The 12861-nt window shown below is 46.4% G+C and overlaps 1 protein-coding gene and 1 pseudogene across 1 annotated transcript; both read right to left on the bottom strand.

The window, feature by feature from the left end:
* Positions 1 to 558: 558 nt before the first annotated feature.
* On the bottom strand, positions 559 to 5075 carry LOC142853559 (HLA class I histocompatibility antigen, alpha chain G-like). Its single transcript, XM_075978719.1, has 4 exons — positions 4478 to 5075; positions 3967 to 4245; positions 830 to 1105; positions 559 to 716 (listed from the first exon to the last, which is right to left on the bottom strand). The coding sequence occupies exons 1-4, from the start codon at positions 5073 to 5075 to the stop codon at positions 568 to 570; spliced, it is 1302 nt and encodes a 433-aa protein (XP_075834834.1). The 3' UTR covers positions 559 to 567.
* A 3191-nt stretch (positions 5076 to 8266) lies between these two features.
* LOC142854117 (patr class I histocompatibility antigen, A-126 alpha chain-like) lies at positions 8267 to 12293 on the bottom strand (annotated as a pseudogene).
* Between the last annotated feature and the right edge of the window lie 568 nt (positions 12294 to 12861).

Here is a 12861-nt window from a genome sequence, read left to right as displayed (position 1 = left end):
CTCGACCAAAGAATGGATAAGGAAAATGTGGTACATTTACACAATGGAGTACTACACAGCAGAAAAAATTAATGACATCTTGATATTTGCAGGCAAATGGATGCAGCTAGAAAACATCATTTTGAGTGAGGTACTCAGACCTAGAAAGACAAATATCATATATACTCACTTATAAGTGGTTTTTAAACATAGAGCAAAGAAAACTAGCCTACAAATCACAATCCCAGACACCCTAGGCAACAATGAGGACTCTAAGAGCGACATACATAGATCTAAACTACATGGGAACTAGAAAAAGACAAGATCTCCTGAGTAAATTGGGAGCATGGGGACCATAAGAGAGGGTTAAAGGGGAGAGGAGAGGCAGGAAGAGAAGCCGAGAAAATGTACAGCTCAATAAAAAGTAATTAATTAATTAAAAAAGAAAAAATTTAAAAAGCAGAGTTTTAGGAAGAAAACAAAACAAGACAAAAAAAGGTCTGGAAGTGGCTAAGCACACAGGAATGGACACACTTTATAGTAACAAAACAGGACATGGGCACATTTACATCCAGGGCTTGAAATTTCTCAGGAATGCCCAGATCTCAGACACTGTCCTGTCCTACCTGTACTCTTCCTCATCACAATGGCAGCCACAGCTCCAGCGACCAACACTCCAAGGAGAATCAGCCCAGCAATGATCCCCATGATGGGGGTGGTGGGAGATGGAGGAGGCTCTGCCAGAGAGAGTAGGAGAGGACAGAGGTGAGGGACCCTGACCCTGCTCAGGGTCTGCAGAGGGCTCCAGCTTTCCCTAAGACAGACTCTGGGTCTACACACACCCCTTTACCCCATTTCAGGACGAGGGGCTCAGGCAGCCCCTCATGCAGCACATGGCATGTGTATCTCTGCTCCTCTCCTGAAGGCACCACCACAGCTGCCCACTTCTGGAAGGTTCCATCCCCTGCAGGTCTGGTCTCAATAAGTTCCATGTCCTGCGTCAGGTCCTCCTCATCCCTCTGCCAGGTCAGGGTGATGTCTGCAGGGTAGAAGCCCAGGGCCCAGCACTTCAGGGTGGCGCCTCCTTCAGGTCTGGGGTGATGAGTCACATTTGTTTTTGGAGGATCTGGGAAGAGTCAGAGAACAAACTTCTGTTCCTTCCTGAGGACAATTTGAGCTCTGATCATGTGATCATCCCCAGAGTTGGGCTGGAGATCTAAAGAGCAGCACTTAAGCTGTATGGACCAAGGATACAGAACTCGCTATTCCTTGGAAAGTTCTAGAATAAAGAGCCTGTAGCCCTCCAAGTGGAGTAAAACCCAGTGACTGAGTAGCTATAGCTGATCTGTGAACACTGGCAGAATCAGGGGCTGAGATCAAAAGGGAACTGCCACTCACCCCTTTCAGAGTTGGTACCTCTCCATCCCTGAATAGATGGGATCTCTATTATGGTTTGAATATAAAATATTCCCCCATGGCTCAGGTATATGAAGCCTTGGTTTGTATCTGGTGATACTGATTTTCCAGTGGAATATTTAGGATGTAGGCTCTAACTGGAGGGAGTAGGTCCCTGGGAGGTGGGCCTTGAGGGGTATTGTCTGTCTCTGGCTATTCTCTGCTCCTGGATGTTCCCAGATGTGAGCAAGGTTTCTAGGCTGTGACCCTGAATGGTGATGAATGATTAGTCAAAGGTTGGAGAGCCACAATACTTCAGTTCTTCCTCCCTGAAGTTGTTTCTCTCAGGTATTTTGTCACAGGAATGAAAGAAGCAAGAAGGGTGGATTCTGTGGGATGTGGAGGTCATGGAGGCCTCCTCTGCTCCAAATCAATAACAAAAGAAGTAGTTAGTGACTTTCTAGAATAGGAAGAGCAAGTATCTGTTCATCTTATATATGGCACCAATGACAAATGTCTTGGTACCTTTCTAGGGCTGTGACAACACACTACGACCAAGGCCACTGATAAAAGAAAGAAACAAGCTAATTGGATGGCCTGGGCTTTTGAAACCTGAAAACTCACTCCCAGTGACACCCCTCCTAATCTGTCCTACACAGTCTGCACTTAAAACCAGATATTAAAGTTCTCTCTCTCTCTCTCTCTCTCTCTCTCTCTCTCTCTCTCTCTCTCTCTCTCTCTCTCTCTCTCTCTCTGTGTGTGTGTGTGTGTGTGTGTGTGTGTGTGCGTGTAAACCTGTCCATGTGCACACACATCTGAAGGGAGAAGACAGCTTAAGGGAGTCAGTCTCTTGCTGTCCTAATGATCCTTTCATCCTGCCTCAGATTGTGCGGCCTTTGTCTCCTAGAGGGGTGAGTATTTACAGTGCTCAATTATTTCTCTACCTCCATAGCTCAGACCTTATCTACATCTTTGTCTCACAGTCCCAGGAACCCTGTGTAAGGGCTCATTAAATTTTAAAACTATTGAGCTGGAGCGATGGCTCAGTGGTTAAGAGTATTGCCTGCTCTTCCAAAGGTCCTGAGTTCAATTCCCAGCAACCACATGGTGGTGCACAACCATCTGTAGTGAGGTCTGGTGCCCTCTTCTGGTCTGCAGGCATACATGTAGACAGAATATTATATACATAATAAATAAATATTTTTTAAAAATTTAAGTTTTTTTGTCTATTTCAAAAGTTTCAGAGGCAAATATTCCCATTTATCAAGGTTTCCCATACTGAATCACTGCTAAGGTCCTGTATGTATGCTGAATCACAGTCTTTTCCCTGAGTTAAAGGTGGACCTGAGGGGTATTCCATTACTTTTACTTCACTTTCTCTCTCTTTACTGTCTTATTCTTACCATAATTCCCAGGTTTTGGGATTGCAGAAGCACAGATCTGATTCCTACTCTTTCCTTTATGCCTCCTTCACATTCCCCAGGTGTCAGAAATGGTGAGCCTGTTTCTCACAAAGGCAGCATTTGCATGTCCTTTTCTCATTGTCCTTCCTCCCTTAGGCTGGCAAGTCCTTTCTGGGTAGGTGACTCAGCCTCAGTTGCAAGTCTCTCTGCCCACAGCAAAGGCCACACAGCTGCTGCCACTGTCTGCTGAGGATCCTGCCCAGAGCCCCACAGGTGTTAATCCTGGAGTTGCTGTTGGTGGTGCTCATGTGATAGACCTCATGCCATGTAGAGGAAGACAACTACCCTGGGTTCTCAGCACTGCAGTCTCAGAGGCAAGTGTTATCATCCATGCCAAGGGCAGTGCAGCTCTCAGCTGCCATTCCACTCCACAGGGAGAAAGCAGGCCACATCAGCACGTTCCCTGCATGGACGGTTTAGCTTTATTTGCATGTTTTATATCCCATAGCAGGAAGCATGAAACTGATCCTCCCAAACTCATCTTTGGTCCTGCTGAGTTCCCACTCAGGTGTCAAGTACCCTTGATAAGACACCAGCACCGGACCAAAGGGGGAGTCCATCCAAGTCTATCTTTATTATCTAACACTAGTTTGGCAATCTCATAAAGTTATTGGCAATTACTTACAGGCACAGGGGTAAGGAGTTACTTAATACTCAAAAACACCTTCATCACAGAAAAGTCCACTCCAGCATGAATGACAGCTCACAAAACCTGCCTCACTGGTGCCTGCCACCACTTTATTCCATTAATTTACCTCCCTACTCCCCTTCCTGACTGTTCTGACTGGCCTTGAACTCATTCCCCAGCCCCTGCCTCTCAAATGTTGGGATTAAAAACCATTATCCTCTACACTCATCCCAATTGCTCTCTAACTTCTGTACACACAAGTTAAGTCAGTACCAGGCGCAGCTCGTAGGATTCCTAGTAATTGGGGAACACAGGAGGGTGTGAATGGCTAGAATCCCCAGTTAGGGTAATCACAGCTACAGTGATTTTGAACATTAACAGATTAAGAATCTGTGTCACAGTGGGAAACAGTACTTCACAATCTGTGGCTTAGGAATTGGTTTTCTTTCCCACCTATAAACTCTGCTCAAGAGCAGACAGAAACTACCCTATACCTCTTACCTGCACGCTGCAGAATCTTCTTTCCTTTATCCAGGTATTTGAGAAGCCACACCACGCACTTGCCCTCCAAGAAAGATCTCCAGGACTTTGCAACACCAGCTGCCTCCCACTTGCGCCTGGTGATCTGAGCCTCCTTAGTATCCACCGCGGTCCAGGAGTGCAGGTCCTCAGTCAGAGAGATGTAATCCTGGCCGTCATAACCGACATGCTTATACCCACGAAGGAGGTGGTGGTCTGGCCCTATGTCACAGCCGAATAGCCACTGGACAGTGTGAGACTCTGTGGCAACCAGGGAGGTCAGCAAGGTGTTTTAGGTTAGCCCCACTCAATACACAAAGCCTGTGCGCGATTAGTCAAAGTTTATTTCAAACTGAAATGAAATTCCAGTAAATTTCCGCAAGCTTCTGCAGGATGGTTTAACTTGCAGATTTCACTAACCCAAGGAATGTTTCCAATGCCCTAGAAATATGAGGACACTGTAGAGTAGCCTTCCGAGTCTAGGGTCACTCACCGTTCTCTCTCTGGCTATGGTAGCCAAACAGGGTCCACAGTTCTATTCGGCCAAGTATTAAGATGCCTCTGCCAAGTCGAGTCAACTCGTCCAAGTGCTCAGGATCCCGCGCTATAAATGGCACCCGCGGCTCCACCCGCGGCTCCACCCGCTGACTCGCCTTGTCGCTATCGAAGCTTACGATCTGCGTGTTGTCCACGTAGCAGACGACCGTGAACCGAGGTTTGCGATAGGCAGGATCATACAAGGTGGTTGTGAAATATCGCAGGGAGTGTGAGAGAAGGGGTGATGCGCGGTGACCTTGCACTTTACCAGACCGGGGAACTGGTTCACCAGCGGGGAGCGGTGCAGGGCGCAGGGCTCCGGATGCGGATTGGTGATGGGAGCTTGGCAGAGGCTGCCCATCTCTGGGAGAGGGGAGGTCTGGTTGGGCGAGGGTGGAGACATGGTTTTCTGGGTGCAGACTCTGCCTGGTGCCCTCACTCCTCCCCACAGAGAAGGTTTCTCTCTCCACCCGGTACTCACCCGCGCGGGCCTGAGTTGGGGGCAGGGAGGCCATCAGCAACAGAAGGAGGACGCATGGCACCCTGAACCCCATCCTCGATGTTTGGAGAACTTGAAGAGATTGGGTCTTTCTTCCTCTCTGTGGAGTTTTATAGCATTGTGGGTGTGTGGGGACGGACCACGATGATTCTGAGCGGTTCTCTGAAATTCCCACATACAGCAGAAATGAACATGTGGGTGTCCAAACATTACTGGGAAATAAAGGGTTCCCGTTTATGAATTCTCTTTTTATTAAAAAAGAAAAAAATAAGGCTAACAACAAAAACAATAACAAAACCAGACTCAGAAGGATGTTCTGGTACCATTTTATTAGTTTTGGCAGGGGTTGGGGGTAGGATGAGAACAGCTCTTGCAAGGATTAATTTTAGCACCTGCTGTCTGGAGTAATAAAGAGAGGAGAGTAATGCCTTTGAGTTAGGGTCATTAATGGAGGACTGTGAACAGCTGTAGAAAGTGTGGAGGAAAAATACAGCATGCATTTAAAACACCAATACACATAACATAAAAACAAATAGTTTTTTTTTTAAAGACATCAGTATTGTGGACTGATTGGATTGTCATTGGCACAGAAGGTCAAATTATCTTGGGCTACCCTAGCCCCTTAAATATCCATTATTACTCCTCTCTCTGTGTGACCTGACATCCTTGTGACTATTAGGTAGACCCCTTTGGAATGTACAAACAGACCCCTAGCTTCCACCAGCTCATGTCATCAGAGAGCATCTCAGGTCTGTAACAGATTTCCCTGCATGGATACAACCTGCCTGCCTGATGTTTCCACCATTGTATTTCTAAGATCTGTTGTTTGTGCTTTGTTGTTGCTGTTCTGTTACTATGAAAACAATAAAACTGTTACCATTTTAGGACATGGAATTTATAGGAACTGAAATCTGTGTTCCAGGCTATTGTCACATTTGACTCCATAATAAGTTCTCTTTAAGTTGTGATCTCTGTCTTTATTTTTTACGTTCACGGTGTATCAGGAGTATTCTGTTTACATAAGAAACATAGATGGTCATGCTTGTATCTTTCCACTATAGTGGGAATCTAGTAGAGTCATTGTATCTAGGGTAAACATTACAATGTAATAGTTGTTTCTCACTGTTTCTAGGGTATCAGTAGAATGTATTAGTGTTGATGAATGTATCTAGAACTTGAAAAATCATAGTACAGTGATTGTTTTCTATGATTTATGAATTTTTTCTGAGGAAATTTTCAGTCCCTTGCATGACTCTGGTCACAAGACTATCTGGGCACACTTGCAGGTCTTGAATTACTTGGTACTGCAAACAGTACACAATAAAGATTAAAGTTGTGGGCCGGGTGGTGGTGGCGCACGCCTTTAATCCCAGCACTTGGGAGGCAGAGGCAGGCGGATCTCTGTGAGTTCGAGACCAGCCTGGTCTACAGAGCTAGTAGTTCAAGGACAGGCTCCAAAGCCACAGAGAAACCCTGTCTCAAAAAACCAAAAACATAAATAAATAAATAAGATTAAAGTTGTGGGGGTGTGATGATTTTCTTCAGAGAATATATAGATCAAAGGGGCTTTGGTATGAGGACCTTGTTGTGCTCCAAACACAGCCTTTGTGTGCAATCAGTAAATATGCTTCTGAACAGTGGTTTGAGGTTCAGTTCTCAGAAGCTGTTCCCCTGATACCAGAGAGCCTAAAATCACATTCTGGGTGACTCTTGTTCTTTGAACAGCACACACAACACAGAACATCTAACATTCTACAATGTCACAATTAAGTAACAATAAATTCACTAACTGTGATGGTATTCATTTTAGGAATTTAGTAGGTAATACTGCTTTTCATGGTAATCTAATTGAAGCAACACACATGCTCTTTTATTCCATTCTCTTTTTTTCTTAAAGATTTATTTATTTATTGTGTGTAGAGTATTCTGCCTGCATGCATGCCTGCAGACCTGAAGAGGGAACCAGATTTCATTACAGGTGGTTGTGAGTCACCATGCGGTTGCTGGGAATCGAACTCAGGCAGGACCTCTAGAAGAGCAGGCAGTGCTCTTAACCACTGAGCCCATCTCTCCAGCCCTTTTACTCCAATCTTAATTACTAATATTAACTGAAATGTGACACAACACACAGTAAATATATGCATATATGAGAGTTATAGAACAGATAGATACAAAGGTTAAGGAGGCTGCAGTAGCATTCCATATTTCAGAAGTGGGCTTATAGAAATGTAAATAGGGGGCAATAGAGATGGCTCAGCTTAAAAGCATTCATTGCTTTCGTAGAGGACCTGGGTTTGATTCTCAGCACTCACATGGTGGCTCACAAGCATCTGTAACTCCAGTTCCAGGGTATCTGATGCCCTCTTCTGGCCTCTGCAAGCACCAGGGATATACCTGGTGCATGGCCATACATACAAGCAAAAATTCATACACAGAAAATAAAATTAACCCTTAAAGAAATGTAAAGAGTATTTTTAATATGGTAGGGAACTCAAACAATGCACAGAAGAAGCTGTTGCTCTAGAGTCAGACACTGAGCAGAATACTGAGAAATGACTCTAGCTGCAGAGGTAAAAGGTGGGATCAGATCTAGGGAAAGGAATGGACAGATGGATGGACAGAGATCTAGATAGATGAAAGGAAGATGAGTAAATTATAATAAAACAGTCCACATCAGCATAGTCGAGCTGAAGTCCCAGGGACAGTGTGGAGTTCTCTGTCAGTCACTGGTCCACACACTGAGTGTCAAATGACAGATTGGTGTGGGGTCCATGACATTACAGTGCTGGGTGTTCACGTCTTTCTGGGATTTTGATAAAGATTGGCTGGTGATATCTCATAAGTTCTTGGGCATGGTTCCCCTCATATGATTCTAATATACATACATACTCCCACAGTCTCAATTCATCCCAATACATTTATAGAAGATTATATTCCCACACTTGCAACACCAGCTCTCAGAGGGAGGCGGGATGATTTCTGGGACGAGAAGGTCAACCCAAACTGTTCTATCACTCACTTTTATCTTTCATATAAACCAAACAACAACAAACTTGAAAGAAGAAAGAAGCATCTTAAAGTAAGAAGGATTTATTTTGGTTTTGATTTAAGAAAGCTCAATCCATCCTGTGAGGAAAGGCCTGATTGGATTCATGGCAGCTGGAGCTGTGGCTGGGATGACTCACATCTCCATGCATCAGGAAGCAGAGTGTGGGGACGCTGGCTCTTATCTGGCTTTCTCCTTTTCCTCCCTGTTCTTCAGTCTGGGCCCCAGATCATGGGCTGGTGTCACCCACATTCAGTGCAGCTCTCCCCTCCTCAGCTAATCTTCTCTGGAAACACCCTTCACAGACAAATCCAGAATTGTAAGTCCTGGGAGATTCAAACTCCAGGTCAGCTGACACTGAAGATTAGCTGTCACAGCTACATGGTGAGTTCCAGGCCAGCCTGGGGTACAGTGTGAGATCCTGCCAAAATAAAGATAAGGGGAGAGCTTGAAGATGGTTCAATAATTAAGAACATTTGTTGATCTTGCAGAGAACCAACGTTCAGTTCCTAGCATTTTCATGGTGGTTCACAACAGCTTGTAACTCCAGTTCCAGAGAATCTAATGTCTTTCTGACCTCCCCAGGCTGGTGCACACATAATACACATAAACACAAGAGGCAAACTTACATACACAAAATAAAATAAGTAAAAAATTCTTTATAAAGGCTAATTGACTGGAGAAATGGCTTAGTGGATGAGCTAAGATGGCTTACTGGCTGCTATGGCAGAGGACCTGGGTTCAGTTCTTAGTGCATGGGTCCAGTTCCATGGCTCACAGTTATCTCTGACTCCATTCCTAGGAATCGAACATGTTTTTCTGACATCTGAAGTCTCCTTTATGCAGGTAATATTCATGCATACATGTACACGCACATAAATAGGGAAAACATTTTTAAAGCCTTTCTCAAGGCAGGGAAGGAGGACTATCTGGGCTCTATGCTCAACTACCCAAGACAGGTCTGGGAAGAAGACTGAGTATTTTAGAAAAAGATTTGTGGTCACTGATATCCATAATCATCCACAATGAAAATCAACCTCAAATGGGAATATAATATTCCCCCCTGAGATTATAAGTACAGGGAACGTATCTGCCCTGAGTTTTCATGTCAGCAGATACCTATTGCTTTCTCTCCCATTGATTTTAGTTACAGGTGGAAGACTTAGGAAGCATTTCACATAATGGAAGCTTCTAGCTATTTGCTATCTGAAAGTCTCTTCATTGATTCTTTTACTTTTAGGTAAAGATACTAGAATTCAAATTCTTGTCACTTATTAAACATAAAGGAATTATGTTTATGATATTGGACCATTAAAGGTCATTTTATTATGGAACCAAATTTGAGTATTCACAGCTAGGAGGAGAACACACAGGCACACCAATGTCAGGTGCCACACAGGATACACTGTTCCTGCCACAGGACATAGGTGCTGGTCACTGTGGTTGGAACCATTTCCCTGCAGCTCCTGGAAACGCTGTGGCAATGTTAGCCCCGCTACAAGCATTCCCTGTGGTTTCAGCTTTTCCTTAACACTGTGTGCTGAGTCAACGTCCAGCATGTCGTCCTTTGACCGGTGGAACCAAGGACTCATGATGTACTCAGATGCATGAATGCTTTTGGGCAGCTGATGGTGACTTGGTCTTTGCTTCCTTTCTAGACTCTCAGGGGGTATTCCCTGAAGTATACAGAGAGTTCAAGAGCTGAGACAGATCATCAAGGGATGGAGACAAAATGGGAAAAGTCCCAGACTAGACTTTTCAATCTGTAGGAAGAAAAAGATGGGGAAAGATGCAGGATGGGAAATCCTAGAATTCCTGAGTTCAGAACCTTGGGAATGTTTTTAGAATTATTGTATGAAGATCTAGAGCCAAATCAGGAAATAGGAGGGAGATATGCAAGAAAACCCAAGCCCTAGCCTGGAGATGGGTCCCAACCACAATGGCATGTCCAGTCACATCAGTGTGAGATATCTGTCACTTATTTTCAAATATGCTTTAGAAAGAAAGCACAGGTCCAAACTAGATAATCACACATGTATGTATGCATCTTATAATAACGTTAGGACAAAGGCCCTCGGATAAGACACATTCCCTACCTCTGCTCTTCCTCATCACAATGGCAGCCACAGCTCCAGTGAACAGAGCTCCAAGGAGAATCAGCCCAGCAGTGATTCCCAGGATGGGGATGGTGGGTTTAGGAGGTTCTGAGAAGGGAAGGGAAAGAAAGAAAAGGTGTAGGCGCTGGCCCCCTGCTCTTAGTCATGAGCCCTCCAGGGTCTCCAGAAGGGTTCCCACTTTCTCCAGTGGCCATCTCTGTGTCCACACCGCTCCTTACCCCATTTCAGAACAAGGGACTGGGTTAGTGCTTCATGCAGCACATGGCATGTGTATCTCTGCTCCTCTCCTGAAGGCACCACCACAGCTGCCCACTTCTGGAAGGTCCCGTCCCCTGCAGGTCTGGTCTCTACAAGATCCATGTCCTGGGTCAGGTCCACTTCATCCAGCTGCCAGATCAGGGTGATGTCTGACGGGTAGAAGCCCAGGGCCCAACACCTCAAGATGCTGTCTCCTTCAGGTCTGGGGTGATGAGTCACATGTGCCTTTGGAGGATCTGAGGGAAAGAGTTGGACAATTCAGGTATCTAAGATTCTTTCCTGAACTGCACAGTACTTATGTGACCATTCTGGGAACGGAGTGAACTTAGGTTGGTGGAGGGATTTAAGCACAATACAGTAGTCTAGACTTAGGCATCTGGGATAACCTACTCCTTGGAAAGCTCTAGAATCAGGATGATTCAGACAATAAGAGTTCAGGACCCCCAAAGGAGAAAAGGAACTTCTGGTCCTCGTTGTGTGAGGGCTGAGAGACTCAGCATCACTGGAGCCAGACTCCAAAGACTATGGGTATGGACAGAGAGCGCAGCCCAAGAGAGGCTCTCAAAGGGCAGGCTAGGAGCTGCTGTTGGTTATTTCAGGAATCTTCTCTCCTTCCTTCCTCAGACTGACTCGCGACCGTCCTGAGAGAAGGTGGACTCCTCGGAAGAGTCTGTCTCTGTCTGGCGTTTGATCAGGTAACCCAGGAACACTCTTCCCTCTCCAGATGCAAAGAAGAGAAACAATATCCGAACCCAGTGCATTTTCCTCCCTTCTGAGTAGACGTGAGCCCCAGTTAGAGAACAGATAGAGGAGATTCCTCACGGCCGGCCGCTGTACCTGCTCCGAGCAGAGTCTCTTTGCCAATCTCCAGGTATGTGTGGAGCGACTCCACACACTCCCCCTTCAGGTAGGTTCGCCTTTGCTCCGCCACACCAGCTTCCTCCCACTTGCGCTGCGAGATCTGAGCCGCCGAGTCACCAGCGATCCAGGAGTCCAGGTCCTGATTTAGGGCGAGGTAATCTCGGCCAGTAGGCGTGCTGCTCATACCCGTGGAGGAAGAGTCCCTCTGGCCCCACCTCGCAGCCGGACACACACTGAAAGACATGAGGGCCTGGCCCCGCCCCCGGTCTTATTTGAACCAAAAATGGTACTGAAAAACCCGTCAAGGAACCCTTTGAGGTCCAGGGTTTCCGCGAACCCCGCAGCCTCTAGTCAAACCTCACACCTGAGGACCCGGGAATTCGGTGTCGTCCATGAGGATGAGGGATTGTGACCTGGGTCCCAGCCCTGGAATCTCTCACCATCCTCGCTATGGTTGTAGACGCCCATAGCCTCCCGCAGGTTCACTCGGGAATTTTTTTCAATTTCCTTGACGGTCCGGGTCTGCTGCTCCCAGTACTCTGGCCCCATCTGCTTCACCCACAGCGCGCGGGGCTCCATTCTCTGGCTTTCCCCCTGGTTGTTGTAGCACAGGAACTGTGTGTCTTCCACGAAGCCGACGAAGATGAAGGAAGGCTCTCCCAAACCAGGCTGGGACACGGCGGTGGCAAAAAACTGCAAGGAATGAAAATCTGGCGGCGGAAGGCGGTGAGATCCTGATCCTTCTCCCGGGACCTGTGCAAGTGATCTGGCCACGAGGGGAGCAGGGGGCCGGGCTCAGGATGCAGGCAAGAGAAAGAAGCGGGAGGGTCTGGCAGGGCGATTTGGAGAAGCGGCCTCCAGGGTGCTGTCCCCGCCCGATGCCCTTGCTCTTCCTGCCATCGGTAGTTTCTGACCCACACTCACCTGCGCGGACCTGGATCAAGGCCCAAGCTCCGATGAGCAGGAGGGCAGAAAGCGCGGAACTTCCCATCCTCAGTGTTTGGAAGGCTTACAGTGATTGAGCCTTTGTTCCTCTCTGTGGACGGTTTAGTATTGTGGGCTATGAGGAAAGACCGCGGTGACTGAACGGCTTTCTCCAGAATTCAGACATGCAGAGGGACCAAGACAGCTAACAAAAAGTGGTGAGCTGGAGAATCAACTCAAAGGAATCCCTAACCCCTGGCTTCTTATCACCCCAGATACCTCCTTTGCAGACCAGACCTGGGAGTGAATCCTGAGACCAGGGAATTTTACACCCTCTTCTTCCCCCTGCACCCAGTGCCAGGAGTTGTGTCTGAAATTCTCAACATTTTGTTCTCTGCATCTCTAAATGCGAGGCTCTCGGATGTTGCATGTTACATCTGCTCACATTCATCATATTAAAAATCAAAAACAGTAGGGGCTGGAGAAATGCAGAAGACGTGGTTTCCAACATCCATATTGGGCTATTTTGTTTTGTGGCAATATAAATGAAGGTTCCTAAAAATTTGACAGTCTACAAACGAGGAGTAGAGACACAACCACCTGTAAGCAACTCCGCAGTTTCTGGGTTCTAACTC

Source organism: Microtus pennsylvanicus, chromosome 7 (assembly GCF_037038515.1).
Source record: "Microtus pennsylvanicus isolate mMicPen1 chromosome 7, mMicPen1.hap1, whole genome shotgun sequence".
NCBI lineage: Eukaryota > Metazoa > Chordata > Mammalia > Rodentia > Cricetidae > Microtus > Microtus pennsylvanicus.
Note: the sequence above shows the minus strand (reverse complement) of the source record. Positions and strands in the feature narration are given on the sequence as shown.

What these genes read in the sequence shown, in the direction of transcription:
- LOC142853559 (XM_075978719.1), bottom strand. Translation starts at nt 5,075, where the DNA reads ATGGGGTTCAGGGTGCCATGCGTCCTCCTTCTGTTGCTGATGGCCTCC. An exon ending in GAAGATTCTGCAGCGTGCAG is followed by an intron (nt 1,106 to 3,966) that starts GTAAGAGGTATA and finishes GACTCTTCCCAG; the next exon opens with ATCCTCCAAAAACAAATGTG. An exon ending in GCCCCTCGTCCTGAAATGGG is followed by an intron (nt 717 to 829) that starts GTAAAGGGGTGT and finishes TCTCTCTGGCAG; the next exon opens with AGCCTCCTCCATCTCCCACC.